Genomic DNA, 21,905 nt, shown 5'->3' on the forward strand with positions numbered 1-21,905 from the left:
GATAAATACCATTCATATCACACACTTAAATGAATTTCCTACAAAAATACAGCTTGTTGGAGCTCTTTAGGACATCTGTTTCCTTATTGTGCGTCAGCTCTAAAAGAGGAATTGCGTGGCATCACCCGGGCTCCGCGAATTTCAGGGGCAGCATGACTAAAAAATAAAGTATTTCCTCTCTTTCCAGTTGTTTTATTTTAGAAATTGATATAGGTTACCTTGATAAAATCAATATAAAGAAAGATACCCATTAATTCAGTCCACAAAAAGGTATTTGACACAGATCACAGAAAACGCTTCATCATTAAGTCACTTAAATAAATTTTTAATCACTTTTAATTAAATTTTCAATTTAAAAAATCATAACAAAAATAACTTGAATGAAATGCAAATAACTAGAGTTTAAACTGTTAACAATTTTTCACTTCTAATTAAATAATAAAATCGGTTTAAAAAAAATTAAAAAGTGCGAAATATTTTTATAAAATATATATATATATTAAATTGTCAATGGAATGAAACATGACGTTAAGAAAATGCAATGATCCTTTGCAGCTAGTAATTTTAAGTTTTTATAGTTCGACTTATTTAAAAATGATTCCCATAAGTATTCTGAGGTACCCAGCTCTACTATTTCAGCATGTAAGTCGCCACTCAAAATGACAGAAGACACCTGTGCTTGTGCAAACCGATCAACTCATTACTCAGCCTTGCCTACAGGAGACGAACTCTAAGCAAATAAACCACGTAATTAAACAATTATAAGCTTCTTTGATGATTTTATTTTTAAAAAATAATAAATATGTTTAGTTATAATTACACAGATTTTGTAGAGCTATTCTGAAAAATAAGAAATACTTAAAATAATACGGTTATAATGGTGAAACACGTTGAGAAAGAAAATGCCCATTTCTGTGGGTATGAAACCGTGTGGCTCTTTGTTAACTTATTCGTTAATGAAATAAACCACTAATAAAGTTTGTTATCATCAAAATGTGTAAAAAAGAAATAAATAAAATAATAATAAATAAAATAATGATAAATAAAAATCGCGCTATGCGATCTTTGAAGAGAAAAAGATTCTTCACAGTAAAGTCGATCTTGAACATTTGTTGCTTTAATAGAAGAAAAAAAAATGCTACAATAGAATGAACGATTAATATAAGAAATTCAGAATCCGACAAATCACTAATGATGATCTATCAAAACCTGTTTGAGTGCACAAAGAATCAGAGAGGAATTAAAAGAAAATTCTTGGTAAAAACTTTTGTTTTCATCTGACAATCAAACAAGTTTTGACGCTTTTATGACTACTTAGACTTTTTGTGCATTGTTGGGGCAGAAGACATTATTACCTGCAGACAGGTTTACCCAGCCAATAATTAGAACACTTAAAAAGTCTACCATGCCCCACCCCTGCAATATTTCTGGCAAATAAAAATAAATCAATAAATTTAGCTAAGTTACAAACAAGCTATAACAAATTAAAATATGAATCATTTCGCACAGACAGAATGTGTAAAATGATGCATAAATAATGATTTAGATAAGACATTTTCTTTCCCTTTGAAATTTTAAGAACTATTGTACCAGTCTATTTTAAATTTGTCACCCTAAACAATTGGTTAGATGTGCTACCTTAAACTGTATTTTTTTTAAACAAGGAATCGTTTCGAATGTTGTTTATTTCTTTTGTCAGTTTATTTTTTTAGATAATAATAGCTGCATTTTTCCAAATGAAGAGATCTAATTTGGCAAAAGTTTTAACATCGTTTTAGAATAGGTTTTCAATTTCAATGGTTAAATGTTCGTTAAAGAGTAGAACTTTATTTTTGCAAAAGCATAAACCACAACTTGATGCAGTGATCAGCGTTGCAGCTTTAGAATTTTTTTAAATCTAATTTCTTTTAAATTAGGATCAATTAGTGTAGTCCTTAGTATGATTTAGGAATCATGTGGTGTATTTCAGCTATAATTTTTTTAAAAAGTATAAATATTTTATTCCTTTCGAAATTTTAAACTTTTTAATCAAACGGAATTTGTAACTCAAACATGTAAGAATTTAAGGGGGGGGGGATCCAATTTGCTGAAATCTTGACCAATTGCTGAATCGATTTCTGGAAATATTTCTAGATTAAAATCTGTTATTCACTTTTTTTTAAAAAAATTCATGAGTTATACATTTTGTAATACTAGTTACATTTTTCAATAGAATTATTTCCCATTAGTCATTAAGAACCTTCATTTATAACTTACATTCATTTATAATCGTCAATAGAGAAAGACCTTCCTTTACAGTATGGTTTTAACTTAAGATATTTTCCATGTAAAAAAGTTTATTTTAGAAATATAGAAATAATTTTTAAAATCTGTGAAAAATAATAAGAAAAATCAAAAGCGCATCTTTCTATCAAGTTAACAAGAAAATTATAATCAAAAGGAAAAAAAAGAAAGGGGCATATTATTGATAATTTACAAACATAGGAAATTATTTTACTCATCAATGTATCTCTTCGCATTATTTACACACTTTTGCCATTTAAGTGGCAAGCTGTTTATGCCAGTGGTATATAATGCTGCAAGAGCAAAAACGCTATACACCGTTAAACTAAAACAACGTAATTCATTCATGTGAGGGAATTAAACACTCATAATTCATACTAAGTCTGACGCAAAAACCAAAATAGAACCCGTATTTAATTGAAGAAACAAACTCCCTAGAGCAGAAATCATCCAATTTTTTGTAAGTAAGAGAGCATTCTAGAATAGCGAGTGCCGCTCATCTTCAAAAGGTGAAAAATAGTTAAAATGTACATCTTTACAGATTATTTTACCGAAAATTTTTCAAATTCAGGTAACATGAAGAAAATATTCTCAATGGTAAACAGATCATGAGATAGAATCTCCATACCGTCAGGCTAACCGAGGGAGGTTTTCCTCTCTATGTAACGAAAATGCAGGTTAGTTCCATTACTGAGACTAGTTGATCCCAAAGCTTTATCCAGGAGTATCTTTGTTTTCTGGATTGGGTTCAAAATAACAAGGATACAGAGTTGATAGTCGTAAACTATAAATTTGGTCGGCTGTTTAACACCAGTTACAAAATAAAGTTCAGGTAACATACTCGGAGTGCGCAATGGTGTTTCCTTCTACTTCTTGGTGATTTGTAGACATTTACATATCTATGCTGTGAAGCTTAAATAGCAGAAAACTGAAATGCACTGCAAAATTTCTTTATTTTCAATTAGAAGAAAATGCTCGTTCTACAGTGTTGCAGATGGGTGTATTGTATTTTGCTGGCAAGCATATTTATACTTGCTTTGATACAAGCAAGAAATTGTTACATAAAAATCTTTAAAAAAAAAAAAAAATTCGAACAGAACTGTTAAAGTAGACATCCAAATCAACAAAAACCATATGGCTTGAAAACAAGTAAAAAAATTAAGTGGTTAATATCCAAAATTTGACCTTTGCGTAGAATTTCAATAATAAACAGATCTAACTAGCATTTTATTCATATTAAGAAATGCTGTTTATATGCTATCATATTTTTGAAGAGTTTTTCTTTTAAACTGTTGGATAAGAATTCAATTTATAAAATGAAGATCTTCATACAAATATAAAACATTTGATAAAATAACTAATGTATTAGGTTTTTTTTTTTTAATAAATTTATGTAAATGAGAAGAAAAAAATGTGGTGTATTTTTTTTCTTCTTTCATTTCAGAAATGATCAAATATCTTGTTTTTATTTTTCATTTAAGTAAATTTATTAAAAAAATGAAGATATTTGATCATTTCTGATATGAAAAAAATATTTTGCGCTGTCTTTTTTTTCATATCAGAAATGATCAAATATCCTGTCTTTATTTTTCATTTAAGCAAATTTATTAAAAAAATGAAGATATTTGATGATTTCTGATATGAAAAAAAAAAAGTCCATATTTTTTTTTAATAAACATATTTTTAATTCAATTCCTCATTTCAGTAGCTAAATGAGAACATAATTGAAATATTTTTAATTGGTAGTTTTTTGTTATTAAAATCATGGGGAAAAAAATCTTCCAATTTAGAAAATAATATCAAGAAGCGACTCTTAAAATCTACAAGACAGTCAACAGCACATCTTGGTAAAAGGTTGTCATTGCTGAAATATGCAGAAGAAAAAGCATATTAATTTGTAACTTATAACAAATAAAGGAAATTATTTTATTCATCAAAAATATCCCTTTATTGAAATAATACTTGTAGAAACACAGATCAATCACTAAATAAATCAGCGACTGTTTCCTTTATGACTTTCTACAAGCTTTAAAAAAGAAAATTACCCATTTAATTTAAATCAAAATTAAATTCAACTAGAAAAAATTTTAATGCAAAAAAATAATAATAATAATTTGAGGGTGAAAACCATTTTAAAGCTACAGTTCTCCAATGGTTGAAACCAATTTTGTATGATGTTTTCTCAACACTAATAAAAAAGTAAAGACAATAAACAACATTCCAAAAAAATTTATTTTGTTAATTTTTACTCTCAAACAAATGTAAAGTTACATGAAGCTCTTAACTAAAAAGTACTCATAACTGTATGTCTAATAAAAAACACAAATGAAAGTGAATGAAACAAATTTATAAATAATGAATAAAGCAATAATTATCAGTTTTTGGGAACATTTTCAAAATTGAAATTCGATTTAAAAAAAAAAAAAAAAACACTAGAGAATGATAATTGTAATGTAACTTGGGTAATTGGCATGTCATGTTAACATAGATAATCAAGTTTTAAAAGAAAAAATTCTAAATTTACTATAATAGCTCTTTGAGTGAATCAGAAAAGCATGAAAATTCTTTTGAAAATACCAATAAAATATTAAATCATAATAAACAACAACCACATAATTATCACCTTCAAACTAGAATAAATTATCAAAGAAACATAACAATAAATTAGCTTAAATTACTTAAAGAGCAACTTTTAATAATACTGGTCATTTTATGTAAGTATAATAATGATGAAAAAGACATTGCACATGTTACAATAAAAATATGATGCAATATTTAATTAAATATGAGTTACAATTTCTTTTTTTAAGAAACCATAACCAAATATATCACTCAAAAATAAGTAATCAAAAAAATAATTTACATAAATACATAAAAATAATTTACACCTTTTTTACAGATGTAAAGAATTTTTTTAAAAAAAAGAAGTACTAAACCAATGATAGCTGAAACAAAAATTATACCATCATAATTATAAAAAAAAAAAAATCTAAGATCACAGAAATTTACAATGAAATTGTCGCAAATGGAGTGCTGTAATAAAAAGCCATTAACTCAAATATGTAAGTCCTAATAATGACACAATAAAAATATTGGAACTTCAAAAACTACTTAGAAATCCATAGTAGTAACTGCTGGAAAAACAATATAAAAGTCATGTGAATTCACGCATCTTAAAAAACAATTACTTAAGTGCATGATCTCAAATTTACATTTTGTAATAATAAACTATTTTTTAAAGACATCACGATTTTAGAACCCTAATGAAATACATAATGATAATCAAAAAATTGAACGACAAGTATAAATATCTCAACTCCTTAAAATTCTCATGTCATAATATTGTATTGAAATATGAAGTTTTTACTTTTGAAAAATTAAACAAAAAACTATAAAAATTTATGATGCAATCAAATTTTTTAGTAATTTAGAATTTAAATTGTTGACATCGCTTTTGTCTAAATGAATATTCCTATATTCTAAACGGATTTTCCAAAATCTGAACGTTATAGGCTAGATTTTTGAGGTCATATTGAATTTTTATAGAAAGACACAATGTCAGGAAATAAAAGACATGTAATTTGCTTATTATGATAATATTATAACATTGTGAATTTTATGAAGGAATTTTTAGATTTATATATTACATATTTTTTTTATCCAGCTTCTTATTATTAATATGATTATGTTTTTCAAAGTAAACATGCTCAACTTTTAGAACACTTCAAATATAGCGAAAATTGTAAGCATTTAGGACGTTTTAAACATCGCTAAAAATATTTGTTCTCAGTAAATACTCTAACAAAGTTTTATTTGTCATAAAACTTAAATGGATAAAAAAGTTCTTCCCTCCTAGAAATAATCTTTGTTAGCAATTAATTGAATCAAATTCAGTTCAGAGTAATTTAGATAGTTACAATTTCCATCGTTAATTGAAGTTCCTGCATTAAACTGGGTACATTATATAAGAATTTCTACGCACAAATTAGCTATCAAAATTCTTAAAATTCAACAAATACATACTAAGAAATCTTCAAACAGTTTAAATTATAATTTGTTAAACTATGATAATAATAAACTTAAATTTACTGTAATAAAAGCTTTTCAATTAAAAGAAATTGTGAATGATTGATTTGGCCTTGAGCCCAGAGGTCTTTCATTGTCTAGAATTTAAAAATCAACTAAATAAAAATTTATGCATAATAAATTGTTTGTTTTTTTTAATTTTTACATGAGCAACAAAGAAAGAATAAAGATATCACAATTTTATATCAAATTTGAAAGCTGATTTCAAGTTGCTTCAAACTGGTTTCTTACTTCATAAATATATATTTATATTGGGCTGTCACAACATGCTACAAACTAGCATCAGAGAGATCAGTCACATTTTATATGGAAGCTCATGTATGGAATATACATAATACAAATATTAGGTGGGTGATAACACAGTTGAGTTGAATTGCTGTAAAGCATCTTGGGCAATCTTTTTAAGTTGTTGCACTTCATTTTCAAGAGTCAACGAGTTAGCTTCAAGTACCTTTAGTGATTCGGAAATGTCATGAACTTCAGAAGCATATTCTTGTAGTCTAAAATATTTACGCACATCATGATACCGTTGTAATGCAGCTTTCATTATTACCACTGCGGCAAGAGAAAAACATACTATAGTTAAAATTAAGAGACGGCTCATTACTTTTTTTTTTAAAAAAAAATGCAGCCTTCTTTAATAAGAATTCTTCAATGACCTATACCAAAATTACATACTTCGAAATATTATAGATTTAATAATAACTAAATGGCAAATACATATAATCAAATACATATTTTTTTGAAAACAATTACGCAATAAATGCAAATACTGTCCTATTTAGATTTAAACTCATCTTTTACAAATGGCTCGTATTAATTCTACGAATTGCACGCATTTGAAAGTATAATATAAATAGATAGTTCAAGAACTAGATTTTTATAAATAGATGTGAATACAATTAAATCAATGTAGATTTCACAACCAATTAACAAATTTATTATGTCAGAGTACAAGATCAAATGTATCTTATTTTTGTTTAAGTTTCATGGTAACGCCTTTAAATGCTTATTTCTTTCTGTTTAAAGAATCATTGCAATACGCAAAAAGCTTTTCAACCAAATACTGTAAGCTACACCATGGATGGTATTTTCGACACTAAGAAGCGCTGCAAACGTGGTATTTGCAAACGTGGTATTTGAATACTTATTACTAAACTTAATCTTGCTCCTCGAACAATATGCTAACACTAACGTAAGATAGTGCACAGCTTGCAACACGAACAAACAACAATAAACAAATGGAAAGGGGCCAAATCAAGACTGCCAAGAAAGCGAGTTATTCAAAATCTAGCAACCATGTCACCTTTTTTAACAATATAAGTAACCAAAACAAATTTTCACTTTAAACTCACCTGTTTAGGCAACTTCTTGGACGATAGTAGAGCATGCTCTACTTTCCATCCAAGTATTTTCTCCCTTAACCAATCAGCGTCTTAGGTTTAATGACGTCAACAAGCGGGCATATATAATTGTTTCTTGTCTGTTTTCATATATTCTGTTATTTTAATCTCTCCCGATCGTTTTCGTTAATTTTTATTCTCCGGAATATAATTTTGTGATTGTTGCCTTCATGTAAGTATGAACTTTTAAAAATCTAATTTTTTCGGAAATATTTTAATTTATAAATTAAATTATTGAAAGTACTTTCTTATTTTTATAGAATGGAATGGAATAAAAATACTGTCTACAAACTCATTGCTGAGTACAAGGAAAGACCAGAACTGTGGGACAGTAATATCCCATCATATTCCGATCGCTATATCAGAGAGAAATCTCTAAATGATATTGCTAAGCTGTTTGAAACAGATGTTGAGAATGTAAAAAAGAAAATAAACAATCTGCGGACGCAGTTTTTAGATAATCAGAAAAAAGTGATCGAATCAAGGACAAGTGGAGCTGGTAAAATAAATACAATTTTCTTTCTTTTTTAAAGAATTTATGAAAATTTAAATGAAACATTCATGAAGCTAGCGAATTAAACAAAATATTTATCACTATAAGAGTTTTATTTCAATCTACTTCAATTTAAATATAAAGCTTAAAAAAAAACGTTGATAAGTTGTTCTTTTTCTCAAAATTTTTTATTTTAATCTGTTAATACAAATAACATGGGATTTAAATGATTTTTATTTTTAGAGTTACTATTTGCATAAAAAATTGCAGCACTTAACCAAATATTTTCATATGTTATTAATATAATATACATTATTACCTAACTTTAAGTTAGTATTATTAAAATATTTTATTTTTGATGTTTTAGCATTATAAATAAAGTAAACAAAATATGTAATTTCAAAGCAAACGATTCTTTTCTTTTGCTTTCTTTAAACAGAAATATAATCAATACCTTTAATATATTTCTACCCAAGTTTTAAAGTATATAATTTAAGCTTTTTTTTTTTGTTGATAAAGCTAAAGAAATTTTGATGAATTATTTCCCTGGATAATACGAAACTGTACTGTTCTTCAGGTACAAGTTATTGTTTATATTCTAATTAAAAAATGTTCGTCATGATTTTTTTAAAGTACAATTTGCTGTTTCTGCATCTTTTATTGAACTAAATGTGTAAATTCAAAACAATTACTTTTATTTATATACTTTCATCAATATATATTTGCCTCAGTTTCTGTTCATTTTATAAAACTAAAATAATTAATTTAGATTTAATTTAAAAAATAAATGTTGTTGAACTGTTTTCTTGGTGAAATTTTTTAATATTTCAGCCTCATAAATTTAATCTTGAATTACTGACATTATTTGATATTGTTTTTGCCTATTGTTTGAAGTTAGAGCATAAGTTAATACAAAGCAAATAATTATAACTCCAACTAAATTTGTGTTAAATGTATAAAATGAAAAGAATTTATTTGAATTTTTACTTAAAATTAGAGATATGTTGGTGGAATTAGAACAATTATGAATTAATATAATTGTAAACAAATCTTCATTTCAGTAAAATAATTAGTGCCATTTACTATTAATCTCAGCTGAAGTTCAGTTTTTAACAGCTTGATTAACTAAGAGTTTCTGAAGCCACATATAATTTTAAATACAGATAAGATGATTATCATATTTTATTACAGGTCTCGATGATGTCTTTGAGCCAAAGTGGGTATACTATAAAGAGTTGATGTTTTTGAAACAAAGTACCGTTCCTCGTGACAGCAGGAATAATTTAAAGGTTCGTATAAAAATAAGATTTTAACTTTAAAATAAGGCATTATGTTATTGCTTGAAACCCGATAAAATATTTGATTTACATCTCTAGTTTAAAACTATGAAAGTAATACATTTTTTTTTTTACTTAATTACAGCATAACTGTTGAAATTAAAGAAAAAAATTACTAAAATATCCTTATTAGCCCTATAATTTCTCACTATTGATTATTTAATTGAAACTGTAAAGTCATCCATGAGGAAAGCAAGTTGTTTTGTTATGATGTTCGGGTGAGAATGACATCTACTGAATCCCACTGATTTCAATTATTTAAAAATTTCGTTGGGAATCTGTTATAAGGATTTTTCCTCACGAAACCCAATGATACCTTCTAACTCTGTATTGCAAAATTTGGAGGTTCTTATCTCTGAAAAAACACATTTCAGTTTTAATTAATGAAGCCTATATAAGTCAAAAGTTATTAAATTTAAGTGAAATCAACATTATTAACAAATTTACTTCTAAGCTAAATTATTGCTCCTTTAAACCTAAAAACACTATTAGTAATTTCCGTAGAAGCACATTGATAAGTTACTTTAAAAGTCACATGAAGCTTTATTTCCTTACAGCAAAAACAGAAGGAAATCGAGCGAACGTTTGAAGACGACTCAACTGATGAAGATCCCTATTTGGAGACCAATCTAAACTCATCAAACACAACACCAACCCAGCCTCGAAAAAGGAAGTGTACACAGGAGGGAGATTTGATGGCTGCAGCAACAGCAGCCATTAACAATGTTGCCAGGAAAGATGATTTGGACTGTTTCGGCTCCTACATCGCAGCGGAGCTAAGAACTTTGTCACCAAGGAGCCGGACAGTCGCCAAATCGCGTATTTTTAATACTCTTATGGAGTACAAAAAATAATTAAATCATTTATTTAAATTCAGTTTTTTTTACCCATCATTTTAACCAGAAATCATACAGTATCAACATTTCTTATTGCACCAGTTGTTGGATATCATTAATTTTCAGAAAAATAATGTATTGCAGACAACAAATTTAAAACAAATTCCTTTATTAATGATTAATATAAAAAAAACAATATTAAAAAAAATCAAACATCTAAATAATTGCAAATCAGGGTAAAAGAAATGAGAAACATATAAAGATAAACACTTTAAAATATACTGTTGATACATTTGCAATTAAACAAAAGATCATAGTGTGTCAACTATGTTTACATTTTGCCTATTTTTTGAAGTTAGGGCAACTATATTTTTAATACGCTTATGGAATTCAAAAAAGATTAAACGATTTATTTAAATTCAGTTTTTTTTCCATAATTTTAACCAGAAATCATACAATATCAACATTTTGTATTGCCCTGGTTTTTGGATATCATTAATTTTCAGAAAAATAATGTATTGCAGACAACAAATTAAAAACAAATATCTCTATTAATGATGAATACGAAAAGCCAATATTAAAAAAAAAACATCGACCATTTAAATAATTGCAATTCAGGATAAAAGAAATAATAAACATATAAAGATTTAAAAAAGACTGGTTCTACATTTGCAATTAAACAAAAGATGATAGTGTGCTTAGCTGTTGAAAGCAGAATTTAATCTGTCATGAGTACAATCTCAAACAAATACCTTTATTGATCATCAATACTAAAAAATAAAAATATATCAACCATTTAAATAAAAGCAAATCATAAAAATAAATGAATAGCATTTAATAATAAACACTTTAAAAGACTGGTGATACATTTGCAATTAAACAAAAGATAATAGTGTGCTCAACTGTTGAAAGCGGAATTTAACGGAACAAAAGGGGCAAGGAACAAAATTAAAGCTGGATAGGATACAGAACTTAACATACTGAATTAACAATTTAAAAAAAAAAATTAACATACTTCATTAAAAATTATTTTCAGAATGCTTCAGTATTAATTTTTATTTCATATTGCTAAAAATTAATTAAAAAAAGAATTAATTGAGAATTATTTTTAGAATCTTTATACCTAACTGTTAAAAAAAGTAAAGAAAATTTATTTTTTAAACTTTAACATAGCTATGCTGGCATTAGAGAATATAATTTACCTAACGTTTTAAATAATTGAAATTTATGTAGAATTAAGTTTTAAAAAAAATTTAAATAAAAATATATGAATCGATTAATTAAACTGAATTTAACTTACATAAAATTGGAATAAAAAATAAATAAGATTTTAAACTATGAATCTGTCTTGCCATGGCACTTTGCCAACACCGTTGAAGTAAGAACAAAGTTCATCCCTTACTTCTCGAGCATTAAGAGATGAAAAGGAAGAACTTTGCCTTGCGACACCTCTAATTCCAGCATAGCTATGATCAGACCAGGGAGCCTGATTAATAGCTCCTTCCTGAGTGTTTTCTCGATTAAAAAAGTTAGGCGGAGAGTACCTGCTGGCAGAAGATGTTTTTCTTAAATAATTGTGCAATGCACAGCATGCCAGCACGATACTCTCAACTTTTTTAATATCGAGAGGGTTGACTCGTTGAAGGACTTCGAATCTGGCTGATAAGATGCCAAATGCATTTTCGACAGTCCTTCTAGCCCTACTCAAACGGTAATTAAATATCCTCTTTGTTCGCGTTAAATTCCGCTTTGGGTAAGGCTTCATCAAGTAAGATTTAAGAGGGAAAGCCTCATCTGCGACCATCACAAATGGGGTTTCACTATCATTTAATTGATTCACTAGCCTAGTAGGGCCTGGCACACTAAGTGCCCTATTTTCCAGAGCACTAAATAAAGTTGATTTGGAAAATATGGTGCTATCTGCCACCCTGCCATTTGTGCCCACATCTACATAAAGAAAATTACAATTTGCATCAACTAGTGCAAAAAGAACAATGCTGTTTGACAGCTTATAATTGAATAGCTGGGAGCCATATTTCCGCTTATGGCGCACCAGAACATGTTTTCCGTCTAGGGAGCCAAAGCAATTTGGAAAATTCCACTTCTCCTCAAATTCCTTTGCAATAGCAATCCACTCTTCTTCAGTTGATGGAACCTAAAATATGAAAGCTTTATATAAGTTATAAGGCAAATTAAATAAATATATTGTTAAGTTTTATCAGTAATTAGGATGGGAGGATCCTCTTCAGGAGGATCCGAAATCTCTCGGAAGTAATATTGCAAGCTTTCTTGATCTAAATTAACAAATTTTTAGAAATAATTCTAAAATTTACACGCAGAACATAACACAAATGAGAAACTTGTATTATATGGTAATAAATCTATTAATATTATTTATATTTAAATCTTAATATAAATAAAATGATGAAAATCGATGGCGAAATATATTAATTGAAAAACATACAGATATACTGAAAACTGATGTAATTAGTTACGTTAAAATTTAAGTGAAAGCAAAAGCAGTTCCATTACATTAAACATACCCGTATTTATTCAATCAATTTTTTGTTACTCTCATTAGATCCCCTAAACATATCACTTATCTGGTTCTTCCAAGTTCTTTAATTGTGTCAGTATATGATTTTTAGTTCATTTTCATGATTTTGTAGTGTTTCACAATACTAATTCTTCGATTATTTTATTTATTTTTAAATAATCCCGTGCAAAGAAATGGTATGCAGCTATATTCTATAAAAAAATATAGCACATAAAAAAAATGAACAAACAGATAAAAATATAGAGAAATATTACAATAAACTATTGAAAGAACACTCAACACCATGGAACATGGTGTGGAACACTCAACACCATGGAATCAAATAGAACATGCCAAAAAGTTACTCAAATTTTGCAAGTCATATCTTGAAATTGAATCTAAGTTCCATCTTGCTTTTGCAAATCTGCGAAAGATGCAAAATTTAATTTCTAGATCAGCAGAAAATCGAGTAAATTTCATCTCAATATTTGATTTTTAGAACTATTAAACAAATGAACTATTTGCAGAATTCCACAAATTAGCTGAAAAATCCTGGTATATACTTTTTATTTTTCTCCTCAGAGTATTACCTTTTTGTCAGTTACTGTTGTACAGAGTAATCGACAATAGAATTGCACAATGGGCTATTTGTGTCAGTCTGAAAAACATTCCCAAGCAAGGTCCGGTGATATGTTATCAAACTAATTATTCATTTAAATAAAATAACAAAAGTTTACACTCACTTGAATGTAATCCTGTAATGCAGCATAAATTGCCTCGCATGTCTCCGGAATGAAATTTGACAATGTAGATTTATCTATTCTAAATAAAAACATCAAGGAGGAATAGGAGTCTCCTGTGAAAAAATAATAGAGTGAAAAAAATGAATAAATAGTATCTATAGTGTGAAAAGAATATACAAATAGAATAGAGTAGCTCTTTTACAAACTAGACAATTAAGTGCTCTTTTTTTTTTCATAAGCAAAATTTTTTAAATATCAAGACTACATTATATTCTAAGAAATTAAATCACACTTAACATAAATCTTTCCTTATTTCATTAAATAGAAATCCTGCATGCACAGTCAAGCAAACTTTAATAAAAGAGGATATTCTCACACATTATATCATTTGCTTCTCATAAATCTCAGGTTATACAACACATCAATAAAAAAAATTAAGCTAATTCAATGAACAATTCATTAACTAACTGGAAAATTAAGAAAACAATTAAGTGATTTTTCTTTTCATTAACAGAATCTTGTTTCAAACATTCAGATAGCTACTAGAAAATGGAATTTCATAGGAAATATATACCTTTAATTTAATAAAAATCCAGAAAGAATAAACAAACAGAAAGATCTCCATTAATTCTAGAGCAAATCATGATACTGAAAATTTCCTTCATGTTTTTAAGCTTATAAAAATTTTTAAAAAAATTAGATTTCCCCCTGTGGTGCTAAGTTGATCTTCTGGGATTTAGTTTCACTCAAAGCTTTAAAATAGTTGAATAAACTACAAAATATAAACTATTCTTAATTTCAACAGAATTCATAATAATTTTTATTGGATTAATCAAATTCGTCGTAACTTATTAATAAAAAAATTCTGTCGATACTTACCTGACGCTAAATATCGAAGCGTCACTGCTAATCTCTCAGCAGCAGGAATGCTGTCTCTCATGACAGTATTTTGCTTCGAAATCATGGGGGAAACCTTCTCCAACAAGATGAGAAAACTCTCTTCATCCATCCGGACAAAATTTCTGAAGGCGCCCGGATCCTCTAGTTTTAATTCAGCCATTAAAGAGTGGTAGGCGCCCATTTTATTTCTCCGCAATAACCATTCTCTTGACCATTTAGATCTTTTTTTTTCCTTTTTTTTCATGGCTGAAGCTGCAGCAACAGCCATAATTGTAGCGGAAAGCGCAATTATCTCGTCACTCATTTTACATAAAATTAATAACAGTAAAATAACAACTTTATTATTTAGGCGCAGCGATATCAACAGCTTCAAAAGCTTTAACTTGTAAATAAAAACCAAAACATGAGCTATTTAAGCGCATGCGCAACTTTTTCAATCCGACCAATCAGTGACATCCAAGAACTTGGATAGTGTAAACGAATCATCCAACTTCTTGGACAGAGAAATCCGTCCAATTTCTCGGATACAAGAAATTGGACCGTGTAAACAGGCCTTTACATGATAATATTAATATCTTATGAAATACGGTAGATTTGAGCTTATAAATTATCTAATTTATTTCTTCTATTGAAAACAAAATTATCCGTTTGAAAATATCGCTTCGCAGAATTACATATAGTTAGCAGCTGCAAACTTTCTAACCAGAACTAGAGCAGGCATACAGCTCGAGATTGTTATTGTTTACATTTCTACTGAAAACACCATCCATATTCGTGATCGAAATGAGCTACTAGTCGCGCATTGGTAGCAGGTGGCACTCTTTACCTATGGCAACACTAGGCATGCTGTTGGCTCATTTCATTGACATTCACTTCATCGACAGGCCATTTCATTGACTAGGTCATTCCTCGACAGGATCGTTTCGTTAACAGTTTCATTTTGTCGACAACGTCATTTCGTCTACAGGGTCATTTAGTCTATAGGGTAATTTCGTCAACAAGGTTATTTCGCAGACAAGGTCATTTCGTTGACGGGGTCATTTCATAGACCGGATCATTTGGTCGATATGACCATTTCATTAACAGGATCACGGGTAATTTTGGAACTATTTTTAGGGATTTAAGCTAAATATTTTCATTATTAATAAGAAAAATACTATTATATAACTTTTATACCAAAGCAAATTGTTTGTAAAGCAACACTAAGGTTGTTGCTGTGTATTGTTGCAATTGCCGTAAAAAAAGTATTTCGGCCTTTTTTTAGCCGTACATCCAGTTAAAAAAACGAAACTTTAGTGTATTGTATTTTTCAAGGATTTATTTCTCAGAAAAATTGTTTTATTTTTAAAGTAATTATGATGATTAGAATCACAAAAATAATTACTATAAGTACTGAAAATGATTCGTGATATAGCAAGTGAATGAAGGTGAAAAGAAAATGAATTCATAAATCTAAACTGGAAAAAGTATATTAGAGAGAATAAGGATATAATTTTAGAACTGAAAATATTTCAATTTCGCTTTTTAAATACATTGATAGGTAGTTGAGAAGAATTTAATTGAGAACGGTTGATGTATCAAAATCTACTTTTCCATATCTACTTTCCTTTATTCTACTTTTTCTACATCTGTAATAGAGCAACACTTGTTCTCAAGATTAGTAAGGATTGTTTTCAAATCATTACTAAGTATCATATACAGACTGTTGTCACCAGTGATATAGCGTGACGAGAACAATCAAATAATTTTTAATATCAAGTCAAATTAATAAAATAGGATATCCTTAGAATTAAAAGTAATAAAAATTTGATGTTTTCGGGAGGGGAAGGGTAAAGCTCAATTTTTCACTGTAAAAATTTTCAATATTTTTGATTTCACTTTAGCAAAACCATAGTCTTCAGTGTATTCCCCATAGTAATGAAAATAATCACAGGCCTTAAATAATTATGTATGCATAAGTAAACTGATTCACATGGTATCTTGTTAGTAAATTTAAAAAAACGCAGTTTCGAAACATATAAGGGACTGTTTAAGGTTAAAGTAGAAAAAAGAATGTTTCTGATATTTTATCAATCCAAATTTGGCAAGAAGGAAAATATTTGTTGCAATTTTATTTTTAGTTACATGACAAAACACAAAATTGTTAAATAGCAAAAAAAAAAAATCTAGGTTTTTATAGGGGAAAAATAATTTTTAAATTACTTTAATTGCAATTTTAAACTTTTTAATCAGTGTCTTTAACAATAGGATAGGATGAATGAATATGCTTATGAGGGTTACAACAAATTTATTCATAATTAATGTGTTTTACAAGTTGGATATTCATTTTATTTTCCCAACATGCATTTTTTTAAGATTCTTAGAAGTTATTTCGCTTCTTGTTTATCAACCTTCGCAATAACCTTTCATTGATCTTAGTTTTTTTTTTTCTTTTAAATATCGATATTTTTTTTTTAAGAAAAAAAAGTTTAAAAATATAATTATTGAAATTTTATGTAAGAAAATTTTGTTAATATATCAATCGTAAAAAAAATGATTGTTTGAATATGAAAAAAAAATCAACTGTGCTTGAAAAAATAAATATTTAAACATAGGACTATATCACTTGTGATAAAATAAGAAGCAATTTTACTAGCTATCTAAAAAAATTTCGTTTTACTGATTAAATTCTTTGTTGTTGTTGTTAATTTACGTCGCACTAGAGCTGCCCAATGGGCTATTGGCGACGGCCTGGGAAACATCCCGGAGGATGATCCAAAGACATGCCATCACAATTTTGATCCTCTGCGGAGGGGATGGCACCCCCGCTTCGGTAGCCCGACGACCTGCGCGCGAAGTTGAGCACTTTACGGTAGCACAGTTTAACGAGGATCAATACCGCACACCCTCGGTCCCTACGCAGACTGATCCAAGTGGACACCCACCCGCACACTGACCTTAACCAGTGACTTCGGTGATCTGCTGGGAACCGTGTCTCAACGATCAGTCTACTGCGGGACTTAAATTCTTTGTAATCACCGCCATTGTTATTGTAAAAGCTTGTTCATTTTTTTCCGATAAGATTTTAAACTGTATTAATGCGAATTATTCATTGTGGGTGAGCATTATCAAAGAAACGGCACTGTCGACGAAACAACCCTGTTGACGGAATGATCCGGTCAACGAAATAGTTGATGAAGCTAATAGTTGGTCAATATAACGGCCTGTCGATGAAGTGATTGTTGCTGAAATGAACGTGGCCCATCCACAGCAATACCACGAATTTAACTATATTTTGCTTTAAGGCTAGTTTAAATACAATTGCAATAAAATTAGTAAATCCATACTGTCCAAAAAACAACTAATTAAAGCCAGCCTCTTCCTCAGAGAGCCACAGAAAAAATATCAAACATTGACCGGTCCACGGCGATTGAAAGGCTGGGGAGCCTTGGCCTATTCGCGATCGCAACGCTCGAATGCGCCATCTAGGGAGAAGACCGGTTCCATGCTTTTGGCCGCACCTCTTCCTTTCAGTTGCATGGATGGTGCTGCAAGCTCGGTGCCGCGAAGTTTCCGGGTTACTGTTTCCGTTGTATTTTGAGATTCTTGCAAACGTGGTATTCGATTACTTATTACTCGACGAATTAGAGTTCCTTAAAATTTGGAAGGAAGCTGATGGTCGCAGCAGTTTAAGCAAGAGAACGGTAGTTTTAGTCTATATCACCATTTCTTCAGAAATAATGAAGTGAATAAAAAAAAATTTGCACATAATTATGACTTGCTTAACTCAAGATAATTCCATGTAAAACATAATTTTTTTTTATAATTCTTGAATTAATTTCTGATGAAAAATTTTTTGAATTGTAAGGCATACAAAATTTTACATAATTGGAAATCCTGGATTTTAAGGAAATCGGCTGAATGGTTCTTGCGAAATAAAAATTTTAAACGTATTTTTTTGGAATTTTGTTTCTCAGAAACTATTCAACAGACTTTTTTAAAATTTTATTAAAATGTCATTGTTTAAAATAATATAAAAACTAGTTTACATTACGATTAAAAAGTTTTTTTTGTCCATTATCAAATAAAAAAAAGACATTACAAACTATTTTTTATATCTTTAGATAAACTGATTTCATAATGTACTGTGCACAAGCCTTAAGTTTGCGTAAAAATTTTTCGCAATGTACGAAAAGTGGCAAAAAGTACATTTTCATTTTCCCCCCAGGTGAAATCATTTGTATGGTATTTTGTAGATAACGATCATTCCGAGAATGTTAAGAGTCAATAATCCTAACACTTCGAGAAAAAAAAAGCATATTTGTTCGGAAAAAGTACATTTTTGTGCCTGATTTCGTAACTTAAGCTACCGTCTGAACAAATTAACGTAATTTAAAATTCAGACTGCGCACTTGAAAATCAGATCTTTATATGAAAAGTTTTTTTTAGGGAGTACGCATATCTACTTTGTGCACTATGCCTTGGTAACAAAATCACCAGTGGTTACAATACAGTAGAAATACTACGGATACCAACTCAAGAAAGTCGAATTTATGCATGTTATGTAGTTGAGCAGTAACATGTTGATCTAGTTTTACTCATTTCCACTCGATAGCAATACCTCCTTGGACAAAGCCCATATTTAGAAATCCTGGGGCAGTGGGCATAGAACAAACATGGTGCCGTTATAACTTGAACCAAATTTACATCTTGTATGCATACAAAATGTTTTTTAATTGTTTATAACATAAATATATTGTAAAATTTACGCTTACATAAATTTCAATGTTTTTGTTAATTTATAATTCTAATAAACAATTCTTAATGAAAAAGAAAGACGAAAAATATTATAATTGCAACTTTTAAGCGGCCCAGGCCTTTTAGAACTTATGATAAATCAAGCTTAGACAACAAAAACATTGATATTCATTGTGCTCCTAGAAGCCTAAGTTCCCTTATATATTCCTATATACACCGAAGAGCCATTACATTATGACCACCCTGCTAATAACATGTAGGAGCACCTTTAGCCCTCAAAACTGCTAGCACCCGCCGTGGCATTGACTCCACAAGGTGCTGATAAGTAGTCTGAGGTATCTGGTACCAAGCGCTCGCCAACTGGTCCTGCAATTCCCTCACATTGCGAGGGGTTAGCGTGGCAGCACGAATTTGGTTTCCTAAGTAGGACCACAAATGCTCTATTGGATTAAGGTCAGGTGAACTTGGGGGCCCACACATGACTTGGAAAGTCACTGGAATGTTCTTCGAACCAATCCATGACGATTCGACCCTTATGACATGGTGCATTATCCTGTTGGTAAACACCATCCCCCGCAGGAAAAACTGTTGTCATCAATGGGTGAACCCGGTCGGCACCTATGTTCAAGTAGCTTACAGACGTCAGGAATTGTTCTATGAGGCTTATGGGTCCTAATGTGCCCCATGAAAACATTGTTTCTGGGCGAGAAACCATAAAAACCTGGGCGAGCCTATTGTTATAGATGGAGGGTGATCATAATGTAATGGATCTTCAGTGTATTTGTTTTGTTTGTTGTGATGTATAATGATGATTTAATTTATTAATAACATTAACAAGTAAAATAGATTAAAACTATAAAAAGAATCCGCCTAGATGTGCACGATGTAAGTGGTACAGAGAAAGAATACAGAATAATAAAAGAAATGTCAATTTATTGAAGAATAAATATTTGGCCTTTTTTCATATATCCAAACAGTATCAATCCCTTTACCAACAGAAAGAGATTCTTTCCAGTTCGGAAGTGGAAATCGACAAGCAATGACGCAAGCATTTTCACTGAGCTCAGTTACTAATTTTTCTTCAAGCTGAGACATCTGCAAAATAATATTCATAGTATTAAATAATACATGATTGAACGATGTCAAATGACTAAAAAATTTAAATGAAATGACAAAATAAAATGACCAAAAATTTTATATAAAAGTAAGGTAACTACCATTTGTTCCACTCCAAAAATGACAACATTTTCAAAATTTCTCAAATCAGTCTGTAAAACAAGAGGATGAAAATAGAATGACACGATACAATAATAATAAAAAAAATGTACTTAGAATTTTGTTAATTTGTTTTTTATGAAATGAACTCAATATTATTTTTAACAATCTTCAAACGAAACTGTGATATTCAAATACTGACAGCAACGTAAAAAAATTAATTTTGACCAAAACAAGAACAAAGCTTTGTATGCCAAGTTATGTGAAAATCGTTTTTATTTTGACGTATTGTTGGTTTCTAATAACACTTGGACAATCGGTAGCCATTGGTCTTTAAAGATTAAGCCAGAAAAGTGCACCTTTCGTTTGACAAGAGAGCACCGCAAAATTGAAAACACACTTTTACATAGAACCCCACGGATAGATGGCAGCACTACTTATATTCGTGAGGCCACTTCAATTTAGACACAGATCAGAAGGGAAACGAAATTTTCTCTAGATCCCTAAACCCAGTACACTGATTAGCGACCGACCATAGGGTCTTCGATTCCACAGATTTTACGAGCATATATGTACACGGTGGATTTTAGCGGATCGAGGATAGCATTCCGGCCCATCGATTTTCTAACCACTAGGCAACCATTGCTTGATGTATTTTAATAATATATAAAGTTAAAAGGGCAAGAATATGAACAATAGGTTTCATAAACATATAATGATTTTTTTTTAAAGATTATTCTAAATAATGCACAATATATTAATAATAACCGTGAAAAACATGGTTAGTAAAATTGGTTATACAGTGAATTCGCGATAACTCGAATCTGATAGGACTGACAAAAACTTCGACATATCGGAAGTTCGACTTACTGTTAGCTTCGGTTTTAGACTTTCAAAATATTGTCGGATTATTTAATTAAGGCTTATTAATTACAAATCTTCTAAATGCTTACAATATTAAAGATCATTTTTCTGACAAGCCATTTACGATAACACTGTTTGAAGCTTTTTATGATACCCTGGTCCATCGGCTGCAACTTTGCTGTTGTGTTTGGTGGGAGAAACTGCAAGTTTACTGCTTTCAAATTAGGTAGATCACTATGTGCTGTGCATTTATCCATAAAGAGTATCACTTTTCTTTTTTAGCGAAGAATTTCCGATCTAATTTTCTTACGTAGTCTTCAAATAAAACTTATGTCATCTAAAACTTTTTGTTAGACTTGTAATCCAAAGGACACGTTTTTATATTCTTGAAACATCGGGGATTTCGGTTTTTTCCGATAACAAGTAGGGGCAATTTCTCTGTCCCAGACGCATTTCCTCCAACTAGGACAGT

At 29.5% G+C, this 21,905-nt stretch overlaps 3 protein-coding genes across 3 annotated transcripts in view; 1 reads left to right on the plus strand and 2 right to left on the minus strand.

The window, feature by feature from the left end:
* Window positions 1-7,745: 7,745 nt before the first annotated feature.
* LOC122269179 (uncharacterized) lies at window positions 7,746-10,510 on the plus strand. Its single transcript, XM_043041076.2, has 4 exons — window positions 7,746-7,944; window positions 8,033-8,271; window positions 9,457-9,554; window positions 10,160-10,510. The coding sequence occupies exons 2-4, from the start codon at window positions 8,034-8,036 to the stop codon at window positions 10,454-10,456; spliced, it is 633 nt and encodes a 210-aa protein (XP_042897010.1). The 5' UTR covers window positions 7,746-7,944; window position 8,033; the 3' UTR covers window positions 10,457-10,510.
* An 80-nt stretch (window positions 10,511-10,590) lies between these two features.
* LOC107438231 (uncharacterized) lies at window positions 10,591-15,172 on the minus strand. Its single transcript, XM_016050459.4, has 3 exons — window positions 14,597-15,172; window positions 13,718-13,830; window positions 10,591-12,593 (listed from the first exon to the last, which is right to left on the minus strand). The coding sequence occupies exons 1-3, from the start codon at window positions 14,919-14,921 to the stop codon at window positions 11,769-11,771; spliced, it is 1,263 nt and encodes a 420-aa protein (XP_015905945.1). The 5' UTR covers window positions 14,922-15,172; the 3' UTR covers window positions 10,591-11,768.
* Window positions 15,173-20,267: 5,095 nt separating this feature from the next.
* The window catches only part of LOC107444629 (ATP synthase subunit C lysine N-methyltransferase), a 9,379-nt gene continuing 7,741 nt past the window's right edge, over window positions 20,268-21,905 (minus strand). Inside the window, exons 3-4 of the mRNA XM_016058840.2 lie at window positions 20,572-20,622; window positions 20,268-20,449 (exon numbers count right to left, since the gene is read on the minus strand). Coding sequence (XP_015914326.1) covers window positions 20,282-20,449; window positions 20,572-20,622 — 219 coding nt within the window. The 3' untranslated portion in view covers window positions 20,268-20,281. The remainder of the gene's footprint in view (window positions 20,450-20,571; window positions 20,623-21,905) is intronic.

The sequence above is a fragment of the Parasteatoda tepidariorum genome, chromosome 5, assembly GCF_043381705.1.
Source record: "Parasteatoda tepidariorum isolate YZ-2023 chromosome 5, CAS_Ptep_4.0, whole genome shotgun sequence".
NCBI classification, from domain to species: domain Eukaryota; kingdom Metazoa; phylum Arthropoda; class Arachnida; order Araneae; family Theridiidae; genus Parasteatoda; species Parasteatoda tepidariorum.

Coding starts and splice junctions, on each gene's coding strand:
- LOC107438231 (XM_016050459.4), bottom strand. CDS start 14,921: ATGAGTGACGAGATAATTGCGCTTTCCGCTACAATTATGGCTGTTGCT. Junction 13,831..14,596: donor GCTTCGATATTTAGCGTCAG/GTAAGTATCGAC, acceptor ATTTTTTCACAG/GAGACTCCTATTCCTCCTTG. Junction 12,594..13,717: donor CATTACAGGATTACATTCAA/GTGAGTGTAAAC, acceptor TTCATATTTTAG/GTTCCATCAACTGAAGAAGA.
- LOC122269179 (XM_043041076.2), top strand. CDS start 8,034: ATGGAATGGAATAAAAATACTGTCTACAAACTCATTGCTGAGTACAAG. Junction 8,272..9,456: donor ATCAAGGACAAGTGGAGCTG/GTAAAATAAATA, acceptor ATTTTATTACAG/GTCTCGATGATGTCTTTGAG. Junction 9,555..10,159: donor ACAGCAGGAATAATTTAAAG/GTTCGTATAAAA, acceptor ATTTCCTTACAG/CAAAAACAGAAGGAAATCGA.